Source organism: Brassica napus, chromosome A7 (assembly GCF_020379485.1).
Source record: "Brassica napus cultivar Da-Ae chromosome A7, Da-Ae, whole genome shotgun sequence".
Classification (NCBI taxonomy): Eukaryota; Viridiplantae; Streptophyta; class Magnoliopsida; order Brassicales; family Brassicaceae; genus Brassica; species Brassica napus.
The window spans coordinates 25,980,604-26,005,096 of NC_063440.1; the positions used below are offsets into that span (position 1 = coordinate 25,980,604).

At 35.4% G+C, this 24,493-nt stretch overlaps 2 protein-coding genes across 2 annotated transcripts; one reads left to right on the forward strand and one right to left on the reverse strand.

The window, feature by feature from the left end:
* Positions 1-362: 362 nt before the first annotated feature.
* On the reverse strand, positions 363-3,572 carry LOC106404445 (pentatricopeptide repeat-containing protein At1g74600, chloroplastic-like). Its single transcript, XM_022704717.2, has one exon. It carries the CDS (start codon positions 3,126-3,128, stop codon positions 432-434), a length of 2,697 nt encoding a protein of 898 aa, XP_022560438.2. The 5' UTR covers positions 3,129-3,572; the 3' UTR covers positions 363-431.
* A 15,148-nt stretch (positions 3,573-18,720) lies between these two features.
* On the forward strand, positions 18,721-20,750 carry LOC106357275 (myb-related protein 306). Its single transcript, XM_013796958.3, has 3 exons — positions 18,721-19,145; positions 19,240-19,369; positions 19,651-20,750. Exons 1-3 carry the CDS (start codon positions 19,013-19,015, stop codon positions 20,387-20,389), a joined length of 1,002 nt encoding a protein of 333 aa, XP_013652412.2. The 5' UTR covers positions 18,721-19,012; the 3' UTR covers positions 20,390-20,750.
* Positions 20,751-24,493: the final 3,743 nt, after the last annotated feature.

Below are 24,493 nucleotides of genomic sequence, written 5' to 3' on the forward strand. Positions count from 1 at the left end.
TAATCATATGAAACATTTATATAGGGATACAAATTTGTAGAAAAGGAAAACTCTTAAACTAATTTAAAAAAAAAGAAAACTTCAAAACCAATTATTAAATAGAAAATTATCAAAAGTCTTAATGTAAAATATCATAATCTATCTAACCATAGTCACATATCATCTTCTTGTGGATTATGATTTGTGCTTCCTTTCTCAAACTCTTTATAGAATTTTTTTTTTTGAATGAACTTTTTATAGAAATTTAAGATAAAGAGTTTTGACTTTGGATTTGAATTTTTCCAGTAGATAGGATCTGCAAACTTTTAAATTGAGGGTGGGTTTATTTCATAGTTATCACTTTTATCTTCAAGATGGTTTGGAACAAGTGCAAAGAGTTTAATATTGAATTATCTTGGACTGTATTCAAATGCATGACCAAAGCTTACATGTCAAAGAGAACTCCACCCTGGTTCCTTCTCTACACCTTTTCCTTTCATCAGTTTCCGAGTTTCCTCCACTTCTTCCCATTCACCAACCTCTGCAAGGATGTTCGAGAGTGAAACATACGCTGCAGCGTCTGACGGCTCTAGCTCTATAGCCTTTTTAGCAGCTAGCTTTCCGAGTTCAACATCCTCGTGAAGTCTGCAAGCAGCAAGCAATGTTCCCCAGACCAAAGCGTCTGCTTTAATAGGCATATTGTTGATAAAACTCTCAGCTTCTTTAAGTCTTCCTGACCTCCCCAAAGCATCGACCATGCATGCATAATGGCGGTTCTCAGGTTCGATACCGTAGTCTTTTACCATCGAGTTTAGATGGATATAAGCTTCTTCGACCAAACCACCATGACTACAAGCGGATAAGACTCCTACGAAAGTCACTTTATCAGGCTTGATTCCTTTTTCCTTCATAAGATTAAACACTTGTAACGCTTCAGTGCCCTTTCCATGTTGCGCAAAACTTGCAATGAGAGCAGTCCATGCGATTAAATCCGGGCCATTGATCTGGTTGAATGCTTTACAGCAATCCTCAATGCTTCCAAATTTTGAATACATAGTAAGTAGTGAACTCCCCACGGAAGGCTCTGTGCACAATCCCATCTTTGTGATGTAGGCATGAACCTGAGCTCCTAGAGATGATGCGTCTGAGAGAGCAGCGGCTTTGAGAATGGATGAAACTGCAAAGGAGTCCATGGTGAAACCAGACATGATCAGATCACGAAACAGGAAGAAGCCATCCTGGATTAAACCGTGCTGTGAATATCCTGAGATTAAGGAGGAACACGAAACTGGATCCATTTCAGGGAGCCTATCATAGACCTGTCTAGCCAACTTTAGTGAGCCACATTTTGAGTAAGTGTTTACTAGTGCAGAACCAAGAGGCATCCCTTTGTCAATACCAGCTCTTAACGCGTACCCATGTATTTCTTTACTTCTTGGCAGAGAAGGAAGAGAAGCGCACACAGTTAGAACAGCGGATAGAGTACTCTCATCAGGACTAGTCCCATCAGACAACATCTCACCGAATAGTCCAATAGCTTCCTTAAGATGACCGTACTCATTGTAACCAGAGATCATAGAAGCCCAGCAAGCATTGTCTTTAACAGGTATCTCCTGGAATAAACTAAATGATTCTTCCAAACTACCACACTTGGAGTACAATGTGAAAAGAGAGCTTCCAACAGTGAGATCCAGGATTAACCCACTTTTGAGAATGTAGCTATGAATCTGCTTACCTAAACTCAGACTATCTAATACACTTAACAAACTGCATACACTAAACTCATCAGGTCTCAAACCCTCCTGAAGCATTCTAGTAAACAGTCTTATTGCTTTACCAGGCTTATTATTCTGCGAAAGTGAAGAGACCATTACGTTTACAACATTTGGCCTCTGAACATCATCCAAACCCTTGAAAACATCTTCAGAGAGATGAATATCTCCTCTCTTTGAGTACATACTAATCAAGGAGGCAGCCACTGAAGAATCGAGATAGAATTCACTCTTTAAGACCCAAGCATGGACCTGGCTTGCTTCAGAGACCATAAAAGGCCCTCCACAAGCAGAAACTACACTGGTCACAGTACATCTGCTAATCTCAACACCTGAACGTCTCATTTCCTTGAATATCTCAAGAGCGGAGATAGCATCATTACTCTTTGTGAAACCAGACAGCATAACTGTCCAAGAGACAACACTAGGGTTGGGGATACAGGAGAATACTTCCCTAGCTTCAGCCATATGGCCACACTTGGCATACAAATCAACGATCGTAGTGTTTACAAACACATCTTCTGCTCCGCTTTTGATCACCCGAGCTTGTACCGCTTTCCCGAACCTAAGCTTCTCAAGGGAAGCACACGCAGCCAAAACAGTGGAATATGTATAACTATCAGGTCTCTGAACTCCACCACACATCTCATAGAAAAGATCAAAAACAGAACCATAGTCTTGATTTCTAAGTGCTCCTGCTATCATAGTGTTCCAACAATACACGTTAGGAGATATAATCTCACTGAACACCTTATAAGCATCATGGAATCTGAGACTTTTAGAGAAGGAGTCAATTAAAGCCGATTGAACAACTTCACACAAGAAAAACCCCATCTTTACTGCATGACAAAAGACAAGCTCATTCAACAGAGGAGCCTGTAGAGCAGTACAAGCCGACAGCACAGACCCATAACTTATCTCATTCGCCTCAAAACCCAAGAAATGCATCTTACAGAAGAACCTCCACGACTCTTCGAACAGTTTACACTGTCTATAACCAGAGATCATGATATTACAAGAGATAACATCTGGTTGAGGAATTGTGTCGAACAGCTTAGCTGCATCAGCCATGGAACCCGACTTCGAGTACCAGCTAAGCAGCGATTTCGTAAGGAAAGCATCGAACGGTAATAGATATCGTCTGAGCAAGTGGCCTTGTAGGAGTCTGGTTGTTTGGAGCGTGCAAGGGCTTGAGCTTGATTGATCGTTGAAGAAGTGAAAAGGGTTAAAAGGAGTTGAAAAGGTACAGTCTTTGGTGGAAAGGAGAGATGGGTTTCGGAGATTGGAGACGGAAGAGAGTAGTCTGTAAGCAGAGGAGGAAGAAGAAAAAGGTGAGATTTTTAAAAGGTTCAAGCTTTCATTCGCTAGACATTTCATTATCAGTTCATTGAGGTTAGACTAACAGTAACAGGTGTAAGAGAAGAAGCAAGACAAGGCGAATGACACTGGTCAAAATAGGCATCAATCTGAAACTTTATTGCGTTTTTGAATTTCCAAAAGTCAACATGGCTGAGTTGGTCTATGGCGCTAGCTTCAGGTACTGGTCTGAAAAGGCACGGGTTCAGTGTCCGGTCTCGACATTTCTTTTTAAATTTTCCATCTTTTTTAGTTTGGTTTTCTTTCTCCGGTAGAAATGTGAGCCTGATACCCCCGTACAAGAGGGTCCGATAACTGTGGGATGTTTTGATCCTCTGAAACATTATTTGATAAGTGATTTATCACATATTGTCTTTACAATTATTCTCACAAAAAATGACATAGTTATTAAAATTGATGACTTGGTTTATGGTTAAATATGAAATCAACAATTATATTTAATAATGATTTATATTTTTGATAAACTTTTAAAAATATGATAATAATTCATACATTACATTTAATATTGATTTAAAATTTTGGTAAATTTTTTAAAATATGCTAATAATTCATACATCATCATTAAAATAAATATATTCAAATATAACATTACAAATTCGAAATCTATACTATTACTTGCGAAGTAAATTTTCGGAATATAGCTCTCACGTTAAAAGTTAGACTGGTTGATGTCGTTGTTACCCTTAATAAATTTTTATATATAATAATTTAATTAAAACGAATTTTATATTAATAATATTAAATTTCCAAAAAGATAATTCACATATATTTTGTTGTTATCTTGAAATAATATTTTATATTTCTAAAAAATAAGATAATACTTATATATTGTGTTGTTATCTTTAAATAATATTTTTATTATAAAAATTAAGATATAAAACAATATATAATTAAATATTAATGAAGAAAAAACATTTGTATAAAAATATAGTCTAAAACATTTCTAATATATGAGTGTTTTGAAAAATTCAACACAATAATTCGTATATATATTTTAATAAACTTTTCTGTCATATATAAATTATTTTATGTATGGTATAAACTTGTTAAGAATATAAATAATAACTTAACATATTGTTTTTGAAGTAACAAAATATAAAATAATAAATATCTATAAGAAGATTATGCCCGCATGTGCGGGCAAGACACCTAGTACTATGTAATTCTAATTTTTATAATATACAATTTTTATTATTAAAATTTTCAAAATTTTATACAATTTTTTTTAAAAAAAATTATAAATTTTTAATCGTAATATCATTAGTTTCTTTTATATATCTGTATATATCTAGAAATTTTATTAATTTAGTTTAGTTTTAATTTTTGATAATTATACCATTTTCATATTAGATTTTTTATAATTTTATTAATATATTAAACCAAAAAATAGATAAAAAAATCTATCTAAGATTCCAATTTTAAATATGTACATATATATTCTTAAATCTAATTTAAAATAAACAAACTTATTTTTATCTTAGTTTTATGTTTAATTAAATAAAATTTATATTAAAGTATTAGTAAGAAAATAATAAAATCTACAATATGAATAACATTTTATTTTTAAAAATAATTTAAATATTTTTGAAAAAATTACTACACATGGTGTAGGAAAACACCTACTTAACTTTTGAAAAAATTAACCTTTTTGAAAAAAAAACACCTACACATGTCAAAAAAAAACTTTTGAAAAGTATAACCTTTTATTTTGAATCGACACTGTGGGCTGAGGCACATGTAGCCAAGAATCAAATGAGGGAACATCAGGTCCAGAAAAGATCCACAGAACCGAACTTAGGACGATGGTGCTTCATAGATGGTTCATGGAAATATAAGGAATTATTTTCAGGACAAGGCTGGTATAGCACTTTACCAGGATTTGATGGTTTACTAGGGGCCAGGAGTGTAAGGGCATGTCTTTCACCTCTCCATTAGGAGGTGGAGACATTAATTTGGGCAATGGAATGTATGAAGAATTTAAGACAGTCTCAAGTTACGTTTGCAACGGATTGTTCTCAATTGGTGAAGATGGTTTCGGAACCAGAAGAATGTCCAACATTTGGAAGTTACCTGGAGGACATAAAGCTTTTGAGAAGAAGTTTTTTCAACTCAGACATCGTTCATGTACCACGGACGGAGAACCTACGGGCGGATAGCTTAGTACAGAGTGCTAGGAAACAACCGTCTTTCGTCGTTCACATGGATGCAGAGTTACCAATTTGGTTTACATGATCAATATGAGTGTAAATGTTTGCTGTCAAAAAAAAAAAAGAATATAAACAATTTGATAATTTTATTAAGAGTTCATCAGTTTTCATGGGTTCTAATTAATTACGGTTTATGAGTTCATCAGTCTTAAAGTTTCCTTAGAATATATTTACATTTTAAATACAACTATGACACAAGTCATAACTTTAGCTTCTAGAGAGTTACTAAGAAATATCCCCTGAAGTTCAATTTTATATGAAAATCTCTTAGAAAAGAGATCTTTCAATTATCTTCTAATAAACTTCCCAATAAACTATCAAGGTAACTGTCTTTTATTATTCACACGATTCTACTTCAGATTTTTCAAAATTTATTATTCGGATTTCAGAGGAGCCAAACAAGTAAGCAAATTTGTGGAGGTTGAAGGGGGCCCTCCTGCCTCAAGAAGAGTATCTTTCTCTTGTTGCTCAAGAACTCTACAACTTATTGCAAGAAACTTTTCTTCTCCCAAGTAAATGCTCGATAAGATTAAGCTCACGCACTTGACAGTCGCCTGAACGTGAGTTCAAGCCCATATAGCATTAACTAATGCTTGCTGAACTCTACAAAACTCTACAGTTAAAAACCTGTTTACTATATTGCTTTTCTCAGTTAAGGAAAAAAAATCACATATGCCGTTTACGTTATGTTTCGGTTAGCTACGAACTTACACTTATGCCGAGATCAACAGAACACGAGTGTCTAACAGTAGCCAGTGAACAAAATCTTATTTGACGTTAAGAAAACTCAACTTGAACAACAGTACGTGCATTTAATTAACATTCAAGTTTTTAATATACTGCAAATTACTTTGAATGCTAACATAGTAAAGTCATTAGCGGATAAAAACACCATTTTAATTATTAACTAGTAGTATCGTCTATGTAATGTTTTTTGTAGTTTGTAATAACATAATTAATCAGCATTAAAAAAATTAACTGATAACATAGCTGGCGAAAAAGAAAATAGAATTTTGCCGATTCTTTCCGAAGAAAATCAGAAAAATTCAAATTTATGTCAATTTTGTTTTTGAAATTTTTGCCGATATCACATGGGATGGTCTATTGGTAGAACATGATGCGGGGAAATTTGAGTTCGAAACAACCCCACAATACTAAATATGTGTAATCACACAAATATAAAATTATAATTTAAATATTATTTAAATATCTGGAGTGAAAAATTATATGTGGGCTATCAACCTTTTTACAGATTAGCCTAGGTCTTTCCGTAGACCTAGAATACTCCTCCCCCCCCCCCCCCCCCCCCCCCCCCCCCCCCCAAAAAAAAAATCTATCCACCTTCTCATGAATATGTAGCTGGTTTTTTGAAAAAAAATTATAACAATATTTATAGCAAATACAAATTCACTTATTCCAAAAAGAAGACACTTCTCACGTATTTAGGATGTATTTTCATTCAGGTCTTTGATCTATAGAAATTTCTTTCATACTTAAAAACTTGAATATAGTTTTCTGCAATAATTCATTATTTTCTTCTTTCAATTTTTTTTTTGTAACTGCAACTGAAAGCTGACAAGAAAAAAAAATGCAACTGAATAAAACAAGAAAAAAGAAGTATCCATCTCCTGTGGATTCTAATGTTAACTTGAAAGCAACAGTTTAGTTTATACCACAGACAAAAGTTTGGTGAGTTGGATCATCCAACGTGCTACGTAGATTAATCGCATGCCATGCATTCAGCCGACGTTGTCTTCGGAGGCCTCTTTCAATAGGTCAATTTCTTTCTATTTAATATATCCAAGACTCAATAGTGAATACACCTTTTTAATATTATTTTTTAATTTTAATTTATATATCAGAAAATTCCTAATATTATATAGTTTTATTATATTTATATAATATTTTATTATTGAAAATTTTTAAATAATATTCAAAAGGGTCAATTTTTTCCTATGATTTTATATGACTAATAAAATAAAAAGCATATTTATAAACATATATAACTTTCATTGCGATTCTTGGATGTATGAAAATGTAGTCAACTATCATAGAATTAGAATATTAAAACAAATAGGTTGAATATTATAACCCAAAATGTAAAATATACTTTAGAAATATTATAACCCAAAATGTTATTTGTAACTTATATAGAATAACATATATGTTCAACGGGAGAAGAAATCAATATATTCTGTTTAAGCGAAAACAATTTCTAATGTATGTTTATAATATGATGTTAGTAGAAAAACTGAAAATAAGTTTATGAAATGTCCTTTTATAATTGTAAATTTTGGTTGTTGATAAAAAAAAGAATAGTTTGATTTAATGTGTGTAGTTTTTTTTTTTTTTTTTTTGCTAAACTGTAAATATCATATAATGAAGGAAAGATTTTACAAGGTAATATCTTAATTCTGATCTATTTTGGCAAAAAAGAAGAAAAAACAAGATGGTTCACATACTTGAGAAAAGCCTAAGCCCTTATCTTAGCCACATGCTCAAAAGGGTTCTAAATCTCTTTCTCAGCCTTCTTGCTGAGATGATGTTCTTTATCTCTCTGTCAATACCTCGAAACACCGTTGTGGCAGTGAGAGAAACCTGGTTGTGCACAAGGTTGTTCCTCTGCTTCCAAAGGTGGTAGATGACTGATTGCGTTGCAAGCTTCCTGAGTAGGTTGAGCCTGCGAGAGCGGGCACTTCTGATCCAAGACAGCAGTTCCGACCAGTTGGTGATCGTTGCAGAGGGATATTGACAGCGGTGGAAAACTTCGCTCCAGACATCTTGGCTGTATTGGCATGCTAGGAGAAGATGGTCCCTGGTTTCATCGTGGGAGGAACAGAACGGGCATGCGGGTGATAATTGCATTCCCCAAGCCGCCAGCCTGGACCTAGTAGGCAGGCGATCATAATTAGCTATCCACATTGTGAAGCTGAGCTTTGGAATGGCTCTTTAAACCAGACCACATCGATCCAAACTAGTCTCAATAATAAATATATCTTCACAATTACAACACATAAACAAACGAGTCTGATTCGATCAACGAACACGTACAAGGTATAGCATGTACATGTGATCATGCGTGGACTCGTTATGCATTTTTTTTACATGTATCTATTAAATAATATCTTCAGTTTTGAAAGTTCTGGCATGTTTTGTGTTACAATTTTATCTACCTCAAATGATCACCAATTTGCTATCATTTTCTTATCTTTGCTAGGATAAATCATTGTTCAGAGTACGGTGTGCATATATGATAGTTTAACTGGTTGAATTTAAAGGTTTCTTTTTATTAACTTTAAATTTTATTTTGGAGAAACTCAAATGAGTAACCTTTATTCAAAACAGAAGAACAATACGTTGTTGAACCTTGATCGAATTAAGTATGCCTGTCTTATTTTGTATAACAACATGCATTGTATTAGCAAACCCTTTCCTAAAAGAACATGAATTAATTAAAAAAAAACATGTATTAAATAGGCTCGACTTCGAATCCAAATAATGATACGAATACTATTGCTATTATGCAAACTATTAGCCTACTATTGCCATATGTTTTAGTAGATTCATCATATATATTAATTAGACTACAGATAATAAGAGTATGAGACAGACAGTGAACATGACAACAATCTATAACCCTAATATTTTCATATTTGAATTTGGATCGACCTGAATGATTAACATTGAAGATATTGCTAGCTATAAACCAGGATATTGATATTTAGATTTTAGATCGAAATTTAAGTTGTTGATCGCCGAAAATGGAATACATATACTATATCAGTCAAATAAGTTTACTATACATATCAACAAAAAAAATGGTCATGTGGATATGAACCAGCCAACAAATGATCAAAAAGGTAGCTAAAAATGTAATAAATAGGGATTGTAACTATTAATAACCAGCGTTGTTATTGCTATTTGCTAGGCTAGCTAGCACATTGGCTTTGCTATAAGTTATAGTGGACCAATATAATTGGTTTATTTGCCGACTGAAGTTTATTTTTTTTTTTGAACAAAGCCGACTGAAGTTTTTACCAAGGTGTTTCCTGTAAAAAAAAAAAACTTTTACCAAGGTTGCAACTTGTATGAAACAAAATTTCTGTCGTATCTATTTCGTCAGTATGTTTTATGGCTAAAATTTCTATTGTATCTATTTTTTCGGTATTCATAGCTATTTGTCTGTTTCTATTACACATCTATCTCATTAGTATTAGAAATGGAATAGATGTGTAGTATTAATTAATAACTATATCTATAGACTTTAGCTATTCTTCTTTTACAAAAGGTTAGAGAATTTATACCCGACAATTGATAGGAGACTTATAATGTAATTAAATAGAGTAGGGTAATTACAATTAAGGGCATAATCCATCGTTTTCACTTCATTGATCTCACGTTTATTCTAGACCTTCCACCTGTGCCCATCTCATGCCATGATCATACAATAACTCGACTCTAAATTACTATTGCGAACCGGCTGCTAAAAAGTTTCAACATGTTCACTCATGAGTCAGCATTTTTAGTTGTAATATATGACCTGCTCGTACTTTATTATGCTTTGACAAATTAGAGTAGGGAATTTTCTGATATCATTCATTAGGTCAACGACCTTGTTTATATACACGTACAAAGTGGCTTGCTAAGCAATCCCAAATCTATAATGGAAGATATACAAATATTTACTTTCCGATATATAGAATATATCCTAATACCCCCCCTCAAGTTGGAGCAAACAAATTTGCTATGCCCAACTTGATTAAAAATGCATCAAACTCCTTCTTTCCCAATGCTTTAGTAAGAATATCTGCAAGCTGATTCTTGGTTGAAACATGAATAGGTCTGGTAAATCCACGAACAATGTCATCCCGAACAAAGTGACAATCAAGCTCCACATGTTTTGTACGTTCATGAAACACCGGATTAGAACTAATGTGTATAGCTGGCTTGCTATCACAGAGCAAAGACATAGGTTCTTTGTGTTCGATCCCAAGCTCACGGAGTATCATTCGCAGCCAACGAAGTTCAGCTGTAACTTCAGCCATAGCCCTATATTCCGCCTCCGCGGAGGACCTAGAAACAGTATCCTGCTTCTTTGTTTTCCACACGATGGGGGAAGATCCAAGCTGAACAAACCATCCCGAAAGTGACCGCCGTGTTATCGGGCACGCGCCCCAGTCTGAATCACTCCAACCACTTGCATGAGTTGATGACTCTGCACGAAGAAGAACTCCCTGCCCAAGTGTCCCTTTAAGATAGCGCACGACCTTTAATGCAGCAAGCCAATGATCCGTCTGTGGTTTCTGCATAAACTGAGATAATGCATGAATCGCATATGTCAGATCAGGTCTCGTGGCTGCCAAGTAAATAAGACGCCCCACCAGCCTGCGATATCTCTCAGGGTCTGCTAGTAAAGGTCCATCTGCAAGACTCAACTTATGATTCTGATCAATAGGTGAACCAGCCGGTTTACAGCCAAGAAGTCCCAATTCTGAAACGATATCTGTAGCATATTTTCTCTGGCAGAGATAAATACCAGAGGGATTACGAGCAACTTCCAAACCAAGAAAATATTTAACTGCACCCAGATCTTTCATATGAAAGCACATAGACAAATAATCCTTAAATGTCTTAATCGCATCAGAGGAGTTTCCAGAAATAATAAGGTCATCAACATACACCAAAATCCGTAGTGTAACGCCATTCTTTTCGTAGACAAACAACGAATAATCAGATCGTGTTTGGCGAAAACCATAAGCACGAAGAGACTGTTCCAGCTTGGCAAACCAACACCGGGGAGCTTGTTTCAAACCATAGAGAGATTTTCGAAGACGACATACACGCGTTTCTCCTGGAGGACAGAAGCCTGGTGGAAGTTTCATGTATACCTCTTCATGTAAATCACCGTGGAGGAACGCGTTATGAACGTCCATTTGGTGGACCTCATGATTCATTTTCGCAGCAAGATCCAAGAATAGTCTCACTGTTTTCATCTTTGCCACAGGAGCAAAAGTTTCCTCATAGTCGATCCCTTCCTTTTGATGATTTCCAAGCACAACCAAACGAGCTTTAAATCTCTCGATTGTACCGTCGGCTCGATATTTGATTGTAAACACCCATTTGCACCCGAGAGCTCGTTTATTAGGTGGCAAATCCTCAAGGGTCCAAGTGTGATTAACAACCAGTGAGTCGTATTCTATATCAACCGCCTTCACCCAACGCTTGTCTTTCATGGCTTCGAAAAACGTCTTTGGTTCAATATTAGTCGATAAAGCCATCAAAAACTGTTGATGAGTAGGTGAGAATCTATCACAAGAAACATAGTTAGCGATGGGATAAGGTGTACCTGAGGTAGGCTGAGGAGCAGGTGAGAGTGAGACGAGAGAGGACGAGGGAGGAGAAGATGGAATAGTATCAACAATAAAATCACGGAGCTTCACATTCCGAGTCTTAGTTCGACAACCACGACCAAGTGATTCATCTGCTGGAGTTACTTCCACATTCTCAGCATTGTCTGTTATTTGGGGCATGTTTGTCTCAGTAAGTGGAGCTACCTGCTCCGTATCATGTGTGACATCTACTTCAACTGTCTCAGTATTCTCATTCGCTGAGTCAGAGTCATAGGTAACGTCTGCAGAGTCCAATACACCTTCAGTCTCTGCCATCACCGGAGGCAATAAAGGTTGGTCATTCAACAATGGAGAGTGTACATTGCTCGCAAACGGAAATGTCTTCTCGTGAAAGACAACATCACGAGATGTGAAAACACGTTGTCGTTCTAAATCAAACAGTTTCCACCCTTTCTTCCCGTATGGATAGCCTAGAAAGATGCACCTCCGGCTTCTAGATTCAAACTTGTCACCTTTATGATCTAGATTATGAGCATACGCCAAACACCCAAAAACCTTCAAGTGTTTGTATCCTGGAGCATGACCATAGAGTTTCTCGAACGGGGTCTTATTCCCAAGTAAAGCTGAGGGCGTCCTATTAATGAGATAGCCTGCTGTAAGAACGCACTCACCCCAGTACTCAATCGATAGATTAGCTTGAAAACGGAGTGCTCGAGCCACATTGAGAATGTGTCGATGCTTTCTCTCAACCCTACCATTCTGCTGCGGCGTGTATACACACGATGTCTCATGAATAACTCCTTCTTCTCTAAAGAATCGTGATAGACATGTAAATTCCGTACCATTATCACTTCGTATAGTTTTAACCTTCTTCGAGAACTGGCGCTCAATCATAACCAGAAAGTTACGAATCTGCTGAGATACAAGCTGCTTATCAGGCAGAAGATAAAGCCAGACAGCCCGCGAGTGATCGTCAACAATAGTCAAAAAATATTTTGATCCACAGAAAGCAGTTGTACGATATGGTCCCCATAAATCAATATGTATCAAATCAAAAACTTCTTTTGCATTATTGGAACTGGTAGGAAAACACTGTCTAGTCTGTTTAGCTCGAAGACATACGTCACAATCTTTAAGTAAAAAATCATTACTACTACTACTAACTCCTGAGACAACCCCGGTAATCTGAGATGATGGATGACCCAATCGATGATGCCACAAAACTGAATCTGCTTGGACAGTCGCCTGAAAAGATGTCATTTGCTCAAACCCACGAAACCGGTACAGTCCCTCTCTCTCTCGTTCACCCGCTCCAATCAGCATCCTCGTACTGCGGTCCTGCAAAATCATCAATTTATCAGTGACCTGTCCAACCAGAGAGTTGTCAGTGACGAGTTGTCCAAAGGATATGAGATTCTTGTGAAATCCCTCAACGAAAAAAACATTCTGCAGGGACAATGTCGATGTCAGTCTCACTGTCCCTTGCTTTGATGCATATGCATCTTTGCCAGCCGGTAAGAGAACTGAAAGAGGAGCAATATCTCTAGCATCCTCGATCAACTCAATGCGTCCCGTCATATGGTGTGTTGCACCTGTATCTAGAATCCATAATTCGTCATTTTTCTTACCCACAAACGGCAAAGTTGACTGGCCAGAGTTGATCATCTTCTGGACAACACTCCATTGCTCATCTGTTAGGCCTAGCAAGCCCAGTCTGTCGCTGTCTGTAACCGCCACATTCGAGCTCATCGCGGCTGAGTTTGCGGCAGGTATCTGTGTGATATTTGCTTGAGGATTCATACCCCTACCACGTCCTGTTGAAGTTACTTGAGAATTCTTACCACCAACTTGATTTCGAGGTTTGTCAGGCCACCACTCCGGATAACCAATTACTCTGAAGCAAGAGCTAGCTTCATGTCCCTTCTTACCACAAACCGTGCAGGTTCGCGCAAGATCACGATTTCCCGGTCCACTGCGAGAGAAGTCTCCATGTGCTCCTCCCTGTCGCGAGATGTCTTTTGTCCAAACAGGAGCTGCGGTTCTAGCTCCAGACGCTTGAGCTGCAAATCCCATAACCGGGACATCAGGAGTTACAGCCGCACGTATTGTTTCATTCTGCACTATCGTCTGATAGACACTATCAAGGTCTGGCAGAGGTGTGATAGCGCACAGCTGGGATCTAATAGCCCCATGAACGGAATCGTCCAAACCCGCGAGAAAGTCATGAACCTTCAAAGTCTCTCTTTCCTTGTCGTGTGCTGTGTTGAGATCACATTCACACTTTCCACATACACATTGTTTTGTTTCCATGCACTCTGCAATGCCATCCCAAATCCTTGTTAGACGTCCGAAATAGTCATCTACCGTGGACCCATTCTGCTTGCAGGTTGCTAGCGAGTTCCGAAGTTGTTGTAGGCGAGCGCCACTTTTGATCGAGAACCGCTTCTTTATGATATCCCACAAATCTTTAGCAATCTCTCGTGTGGAGATCGTAGAACGTATCTTTGGTTCGATCGTCAGTTTAATCCATCCGACCAGTAGATGATTATTCGCTACCCAATCTTCGAGATGAGGAGATCCTGTTTCTGGTCTAGGAATACTCCCATCAAGGAATCCAAACTTCTTCCGAGAGCTGAGAGCCATACGGAAGTTGATAGCCCATTCGTCGTAGTTCAAACCATTGAGTTGGGGTTGTGAGATTACGGCTCCTGGATTATCGTTCGATGTGAGATCATAAGGTGAAATCGTCTTGTGTTTTTGATCAGATGAAACAATCGACATCTCTGTTTTCTAGTTGAAAGAGAACAGAGTATAGAATAAGGTTAAGAGAAGCGGTTACTTGTTTGAGAAGCAAGAACCGTTTATATGAATTTTAGGTTTTCAGATCTTGAGCTCTGATACCATGTTAGAATCGGGTTTATTATGAGCTTCCAACTCAAAACCAATTGGCAATTAGTGGATTGGCGCTAACCCTTTATATATTACTTAATGTCCCATTGATTTTCCAATGTGGGATACATATCCCTTAATATGCTTAGAGCATGGTTAATGAAAAGTTCTTAGGGTGAGATTCTTAGCGGAATATAAAGAATCATCTCTTAGTTTTTAATTTATTTAAGAGTCGATTCTTAACCTTTTTTATATTCCACTAAGAACCCCCCATTAAACATGCTCTTATGTATTAGGATATATTCTATATATCGGAAAGTAAATATTTGTATATCTTCCATTATAGATTTGGGATTGCTTAGCAAGCCACTTTGTACGTGTATATAAACAAGGTCGTTGACCTAATGAATGATATCAGAAAATTCCCTACTCTAATTTGTCATGGTATCAGAGCCCAGATCCTAATAAGTTAAAACCCCTAATTAATATTAACCCTACCCGACCGGGTATATAGGTCGTAATTGACTCGCTCGACCGAGTATAACTGTCTTAAAGTTCCGAGATTTCTGGCCGATAAGAGCCATCATCTCGAGGAGGGGTATTAAGGGATATGTATCCCACATTGGAAAATCAATGGCAATTAGTGGATTGGCGCTAACCCTTTATATATTACTTAATGTCCCATTGATTTTCCAATGTGGGATACATATCCCTTAATACCCCTCCTCGAGATGATGGCTCTTATCGGCCAGAAATCTCGGAACTTTAAGACAGTTATACTCGGTCGAGCGAGTCAATTACGACCTATATACCCGGTCGGGTAGGGTTAATATTAATTAGGGGTTTTAACTTATTAGGATCTGGGCTCTGATACCATGTCAAATTAGAGTAGGGAATTTTCTGATATCATTCATTAGGTCAACGACCTTGTTTATATACACGTACAAAGTGGCTTGCTAAGCAATCCCAAATCTATAATGGAAGATATACAAATATTTACTTTCCGATATATAGAATATATCCTAATATTATGTTTGTCAAAAAAGCAAACCCATTAATTACGCCTTATATGACTACTCTTAATCAGACAACTAATGACTGCCGTGTGCCATAATTTTTGTAAAGATGGATTGGATACGGATTGATGTTTCACCTCTTCGATATTATGTAAGACGACATCTAGCTATCATTCGTACACATAATAGTTTTTTCGTGGCTATGAATTGTTGAATTTTTATAATGAAGTTAACACAGCTTGAAGTCATGTGAACTAATTAACTATTTATTTATAGGTTGTGTGGCTGTACGATTGATACTTCAACTACCAAAATTGCAAGAAATCATCTAAATGAACCAAAGTACATTTATTTCGTTACAAATCAAATGATGTGTGTCTGTTTAAAAATGAATCGTTGTCGCCAAAAATAGACTTTACATTGTGACGTAGACGACATGGAAAGTATATCCTGAACCATGCAAATAAAAGAACAAGAGAAAAAAAAATCTGAAAATAGAAATTCAATAGAGAACTAAAACGTCTAGAATTGGAGCACGAAGCAAATAAAACCACTTATTTGAAAAAAAAACGGATTTTGTTAGTTTGTATAATAAATGAAACAATAGTTTTCTTGGTATACTTTTTGGAGAATCCTGAGAATTTGTGTGTTTTCTTCTGGACGATATGGAAAGTATACCATGAACCATGATACCCCCTCTGTTTCGTTAAGATAGAAATTTTGGAAAAACTATTTGTTTCACAAAGATATATTTTTTTATGTTTTTTAAACAAAAATTACAAATTTTAATAAAATTAATTGAAAAACTATTGATTAAAAAACATTGAAATTTGATATTTTAAAAAATGATGTATGATTATTGTGTTTTCTTAATATATGTGAAAACACCAAAACATATATCTTAAAAAAACGGAGGGAGTAATTTTTAAGGTGATGACTGACATTCTAAATAACATGAATACTCAGTTTTTCCATAGATTTTAAGTCTAGTTTGGACTTCGATCCCAATTAACTTTTCCCCATTACCAATGTATACACTGTCTTAAATGAAGATTACTAAAGCTGAAAGAAACTAAAACAGAACAGTAACTAAACTATAAATTGTCGTACCATTGAATTTTTATGTCGCCCAGGCATCAAATGATGTAGTCCTATAAATTGTCAATTGAAAAGTAAACGTTAATAACATTTCTTTCTTTTAAACAAAGAGTAAATGTGGACGTTATTAAACCATTCTTTGGACAAGCAACCAACACAATTAAATTCGATTAGATTAACGAACAACGTTTGGTCCAGTGATCTGTTCGAGCTAGAAAATATAAATAGAGGCGGAATTTACAAGTGGTTGATCTTAAGAAAACTCAGTATATAAGTAAATGCGCGATAATACAGAAAATGGATAATATCAGCAATCAAGAATATAAAAATCTTATCATTAGTCTGAAATATAGTTTCGTTACACTGTATTAATTGGATGATTTTCAGAAAACACAGTATACGTACCATTATCAACATGCAAAGCTATAAAAAAGAAGACCTATAACAAGTGAAGATTTATTGTCTTTATATTCAAAGAAGAAAGGGAAAATGGTCACTTGGAGGTTGGCTTATAATGAAGTGATGATCGATTCTAATATAGTGAGGATAATTCCGATATTTCATTGATCTGATCGAGCTTCTTATGATCTGATCAGGTAGAGTCTTAGGGCATCACTAGTCTCTCCATTACCATCTACAAACACAGTTTTTGCGGGTGGTAACGGTTGCCGACGTTTTGCAATAATAAAAAAAACACTATAAATCGTTTCAAATTGTTTTAAACCTTTTAAATTAGTATTTGCGGTTGCAAACGGTTACAGAAGGATAAACAATTAAATTTAAATTAAAATAATAGAAATACTAAAAATATATATTATTTAAAAATATTATATTATAAAACTTTAAACGAAAAATATTTTTTTTATTTAAAAAAAATAATAAATTTAATAAATAAAATTTTATGATTATTATAATAATGTGCTTTTTAATAGTTTTATAATTATCTAAAATGTATATATTGTTAATTTAGCTATTACCATAACTCCACTTTTTGCTTCAATCACTATTGCATTCGGTAGTTAACTAATTATAAATATTTTCAAATGCAACATTTTTTAACCGAAGTACTAACATGGGTGAATCTAGAGGATTTTTGTATGGGTGCACAAATGGTAACAAAGGAAAAATCTGAGGATTTGGTTATAAAACAATGGATGCACAACTAAATTTCAGACATGATATGTTTATAACTTTGCTAGAAAATATTAAATTTCCAAGTTTTAGTAGGTGTACGTTCCCCCATGCTTAACAAGCTAGATTCACCATCGTACTAATCGTACAAGTCTCTTAATAACGCTTAAAAATACAACTATCCGGTTCTGCAAATGTCCTCACTGCGATTATGCCACAAATTGACTTGTAATCTTTAAACTTTGATGGTGAAATAGATACGAAAAAAGATACGGGAAACCTAGGTATCTGGATTTGGAACCCAACTTGTTAAATATTGTGCATTTGTCGTTTCGACTGCTTTTGGGTTAGTATAAAAGTCGTCTGATGAACTGAGTCTGTATAAAGTTCTATAGTTTGCACACTACTGGCTAGTGGCTACTAATTTCAGGATGAAAATAGTGAAGAGAAGGAATGATTCTCAACACTAATTATCTTAATCTCACCTATATAATCGGTATAAACTATACTCGTAACTGCAGTGCCAACCCTTTGAATGGTAGTGCCACGTACGTGAAGAGAGAGACATAGATAGAAGAGTAAGGGATGACTTTATAGAGAAGCAAAGGAAAATGAGTAAATGCTCTTCGCTGTCTCTATTGACTCTTAATCTTTTCCCTTAAATAAAAGACTTCTTATTGGGATCAGCAGCCACGTAGATGATTTATTTGTTTTCTTTTTTCAATATTTTTTTCTTGTAGAGGTTACGTTAAAAATAAAAGTTATATAAGGTTTTCTCGTATGTTCAGATGATAAAGACAAAAAAACTATAAGAAAACAAATAATAAAAATTGTAATTCATCGGCTTAAAAAAGCTGTAATTCATGCGCTAGCGATCAATTCGGTTTAAATATGTGTATGGTGTGTCTTTATTTCAATGCACATAGATCCAAAAAACGACCCATGTGACCTAGACGCTTGTCTTTCTCTCTAACATCCAAACTCTTTGCTGAAACCTCCCTTGTAACAAGCAAACAACAACAAAGAGGATCAAAACGAAGACTCTTTCAAAACGAAGAAGACAATCTTGGAGTTTTACTAGTTACTATATAGCTTATACACACACACTGTACCCCGCTATACCTGAGTCTATATAATAGAGAGGGAAGAACAAAAGAAACAGAGGAGACGATCAAGAGCGTATCCGTGTGGATATGGGTAGACCACCTTGTTGCGAGAAGATAGTAGTGAAGAAAGGACCATGGACTCCAGAAGAAGACATAACCTTGGTCTCTTATATCCAACAACATGGCCCTGGAAACTGGAGATCTGTTCCTAAAAACACAGGTCTTTATCTTCATTTCTTTTTCTTATTTATACTAAACCATCCTTATTAGCTTACACATTAACTAAGAACATGTACATGTATATATGTTTTCAGGTTTGCTAAGATGTAGCAAGAGTTGCAGACTTAGATGGACTAATTACCTTCGTCCCGGGATTAAACGAGGAAATTTCACTCAGCATGAAGAGAAAACGATCATCCACCTCCAAGCTCTTTTGGGTAACAGGTATTTGAAAATTATTCATTTAAATATTCTCCGTTTATATAAATAAATTGTGTACAAGTTTGATATATGTTAAAGAATCTAATATGTATACGATGAATCACATGTTAATGTATATATAACTTATAGCATGAATTAATCCACTCACATTTAACTGGTCTGATCTAAGTTTATAAAACATAATACTATATTTATTTTCATCTCCAATATGTCTATTTATTTGTCGATTAATGTTTCCTTACAAACTTTTCTTGATTTAACTGGATATCGTCTTTAAAAATTAGATGGGCAGCCATAGCATCATATCTACCTCAGAGGACTGACAACGATATCAAGAACTATTGGAACACTCATCTGAAAAAGAAACTCCAGCTGCAGCGTCAAAATGGTATCACCAACGAAGACAACACCGATATGACAGAGATGTCGTCTTGTAACAACAACAACAACGTATGTACCAACAGCAAAAGAATCGCCAACAAGGGACAATGGGAGAAAAAGCTTCAAACAGACATCAACATGGCCAAACAAGCCTTGTTCCAAGCCTTATCACTTGACCAACCAACTTCATCGATATCTCCTGATCTCGGCTCGCCAAAACCTCATCATCATTCTGCCACCGCTACTTATGCCTCAAGCACAGATAACATATCTAAGTTACTACAGAACTGGACAAGCTCATCTTCTTCAGTACCTTACCCTTCATCATACTCCAACAACCGGAGCTCAAGCACTGGTGAAGGAGGCGTTCTTGATCAACACGCTTTGTTCTCACCGAGCTCAGAAACTGGATCAGTTGATGAGAAGTTAAATTTGATGACGGAGACAAGTATTTTTAAAGGTGAGAGCAAACCAATCGTTGACACGGAAGCAACTACTGATGATCATAGCTCGTTGTCTTTGATCGAAAAATGGTTATTTGATGATCAAGGCATGGTCCAGTGTGATGACGATCAAGAAGATCTTATTGATGTGTCTTTACAGGGTAAAAATACTGATAACAACTGTCAAGATGTATTCTAGGAACATGGAGCAACACTATAGATCTACCAAGTGTAGGTAGTCTAGTGGTCGTCCTATCATCCATAATGAGGTTGCTCTCTGCACCCTAGTTCGAACCGTGTTTGGGGGAGATGTATTTATCATAAAATGGTCACGGCCGAGAAAAAGTTACGGGTCAAAAGATTCCAAAACTTCCGTGAGAGGAGAAAAAAACTATATAGGTTACTTTTATTATTATTCTCCTTTATGAACTTTAGTTAGATTTTATTTTACTGTATGGCTTGCTTGTTGTCAAGTCGATCGATGAAAGTAAAACTGTCAATTGTGTAATTTACTATTTGAAGTTAAAAATAATGCAATAAACTAAATTTTCCTGTTTTAATAATTTTGTTTAGTTATAAAATCAGTATAATAATTATATATTTTTTTATTATTAAACAAAGCAATATTTTCACAGGATTGAAATATGCGACCTAGCCATTTTTATTGTTGATGACATAGTCCTAGTTTTGTCACTTGTCAAGTTTAACTCATGGTTAACTTTTATTACATGAACCGTTGAAGAAATTTTATATCATTAACAAATATATTTGATCCATGTGTTTATCATACTCCATTCCGTTTCTGGTATTATATGTTTCTTGGAAATATTGTTTTTTTTTTCACTAGATTGTAATAAATGAACAAATGTGAGAAATGAGAATTGTGTTTTTTTTTTTTAACTTCATCGGTGTGTTATTTAGTGAGAAAACAAAGATTTTAATAGTCTTCATCATACTTTAGACTACGGCATTAATGACAATTGGATTGTAGATTTTTAAAATCATTTTACCTACAATATGGACCAGTCATCATTTAATGTAATTTAAACATGAGTCTAATAATATAATCGTGAAAAGAGATTAGACTACCTACAAATCTACAATATGGACCAATCAACATTTAATGTAATTAAGCATGAGTCTCATATGCATTATTTTTTTTGAATGAATGTGAATTTATTTACAACAAAAAAAATTTTCTTTACAAAGAATGCATCATTGTGTTGATGTCTATCAGCTTTTCTAAGGATTGAATGGTAAAAAACTTGAAGCTCAAAATGACATCAATATCAAGAGTGTCATCGTGTGTCAAACCATCTTCTCATGGCTTCTTCATACCCCTTTCTTGCTAGTTTTTGTGTAACTGTGATCCTGTTCCTCACAATCCTATCAATGTAGCTCTGTAAACGGACTTCAGTCTGGTGTGGATCACCTTGCCCACGTCCACATCGTGTGAGATATAAGTTTTTGGGCAATATATATGTATATGTATAATCCTCCATTCTTGAACTAGTTTTTAGTGTAAAATTAGGTTCATTGTTAATACGATACCAGAGTTCATGGTGATTATACAAGTGATCCATATTGTTGTGGTATATCTGAAATATTGGATTTAGATTGTTTCCATTGGATCGTTTCTCATCCACATTTCGAGAGGAGCTATTAGTATATTCCACCTCGTGTTTGGACAGTATATACATGTATGTATAATCTTCCACTCTTGAATTATTACGCCCATCACTAATAAGTAGAGTATAAAACTTTTTGTCTTACTATAATAGAATATAGTGAACGTAGAACTTAATAATCTTTAGCTATCTTATAACTAACCTTTAATAAACCTTGTCAATATCACAATTTCGAATAGATTTTAGTTTTGTAGAAGTTGTTTCGATAAACAACGGGACCTTTTTATATTCATGTAGACTTCTGAAATTGATAGAACAAAACCTATCCCAATATCAAATTGAATTGATCAGCAAAGTCATAAATCATAATCACTGATAAATAGTTATAGTCCGTATCAAACGTGTTGGTTATATTATGGTACACAAAATCAACGTCATTGACTTTGTCAACAATAAAATACTCCCAGTTACTAAAGCCCATTTAAACGTATGGGCCTCTATTTAGTAAGCATCAAGAATAAACATCAAGTTAGAGAGTTTAGTATGATGTTGTGTCAAGAATCAAGATGATAGTTTGGTAGCCTAGGAGGTTCTAAGCCGTGGCCTCCACCAGAACCGTTCCAACGTTTACGATTGCCGGAAGCGATAAAAGTTTACAAGTCTTGAGTTCTGTAGAAATGTTCAACAATAAAAGAAACCGTCTTAATCGAACATGATAAAGACAGAGAGCAAACCTATTTTCTTTTGTTAACCAACATGCTGTATTATTTAGTAATTAGAAATTGTCTCCATGTTTTGTTTGGTTATTTAAAAGCCTATGTTTTGCTTACACTTAAAGCTAACGAGTCAAAATTTTATGGTTTTAATTTGTAAGTAAATCATATATATAATGAGGGACTTCCCTTTCTTCACCTCCGCATGTGTGGGTCCCACAGAAAAAAAATTGCGTTTGGGTTTTCAGTGTCGAGTTTTATATATTGAAAAATGGGCTTATTGATTTACTGATGCCTTGTTCTTTTCATTGACGCCCGACCTGCGGCTGCCACACAAATTCTAAAGGGAAAGAGGGAAGAAAAAATTGAACGGAATCATTGTTTTTAAACGCAGAGGAAGACGCAGAGGAGAGAGAACAAAGATAATCAGCCGCTGTTATTTTTACCGTCAACGGAATTTGTCGAATCCGTATAGTTTTTGATTGCTGCGTTTCTCTTTCTCCTCCCGAGCAACCATTAACGATAAAAACAATGAAGAAATTTCAGCCGCTGGTCGCAACCACCGCGATAATTAAAGGAACAGAGCATCTGACTTTCATTGCCCAATATGCTAAACCCCAAAAGGTGTACACGTCAATACTCTATTTGTTTTAACAAAAGGGCTTACAAAATGCAAATTGTTGTCAAAACATAAATAGGCCCATATAAACACCAATTTGATGAAGTCAAAATCTCTGCAACACTCAACCGTCAATCCTTCTTTTCTTTCTCCTCCTCCAAGTCACCTCACAAATAAGCCCTAATAATGTGTTACAGAAGGTCAACCATCCGCCATTACGTTGACCGTTTCAGTCAGCAAAGATGATCAATCCAGATATAGAAATTTAATTCTAATTACTACAATGAAACTTACATCGGTAGCCCTCTCTAGCCGTTTCAGAAGCTTCTCAGTCTAATCCTATAAATATACGCCACATACAACGCAATCACCCCCATCGACATAACCATCATATTTAGATTTACCACCGTTTATTTTCTTCCATGAGATTCAAGAAACAAGAGCAATGGTTAATCCTCCGCAGCAGAGGAATGCGGTGAAGTTTCCAGTTTTACCAAATAGCAATATGTAAGTTCGAAACACAATTCACACAATACACTTCTCATGTAGCGAGTTGAGTAGACTTTTTATGATGGGCATGATGGTGATCCGTTTGTGGTATTTGACACCAAAATGACAGAAGCTCACCTAAAAAGATTCAGCCACCGTATCAAATTACAAACTTTCGCTTCTAATAATTTTTAGACCTAAATATATATTGAAAGAACGTTCTTGTGAGTTGTACAATTTATATGTATACTGTGTAATCAAGTAAACATGCGTTAAGGGATATGATCAAAGGTTATTTGAGCTTTTAGGAAACGTAAAAGGTGCAATAAAAAAAGTAATTTATTAAGTTTTTTTCTTTACCAACCAACAACGGTTATATATTCTTACCAATAAAATATTCTTTATCAGACTCGCACTGTATCAAATTTTATTCTTTAGACAAACTCAATCGCCAACTAAATACAGTGAGTCAAATTAACTAAAATATTTATTTTTATGTCGAACCTGATTCCAACAATAAGTTCAAACGACTACATCCACAGCCCAACAACGGGTGGTATATAAAGCCTGCTATACTAATACAACAACAAAAGATTTATTTCTCTGCTGATCTTAAGTCCTATCCTATATGTTCATCATTGTATATCAAAATCTGGAAAGCTAACAAGAACATGAAAGCAAAAAAAAATTTCACACTCTTATCAAGCATAACATCAATAACCCCAAGCTTGCGCGGGGCCTAGCCACTAGTGAAACTAAAAATACCCTTTAACTTTTCTTTAAAAAAAATAGATGCATTAGGCAGATGTTTTTTTATTAGTTAAGCACGATCCTGGCCTCCACATTCGCGTCTT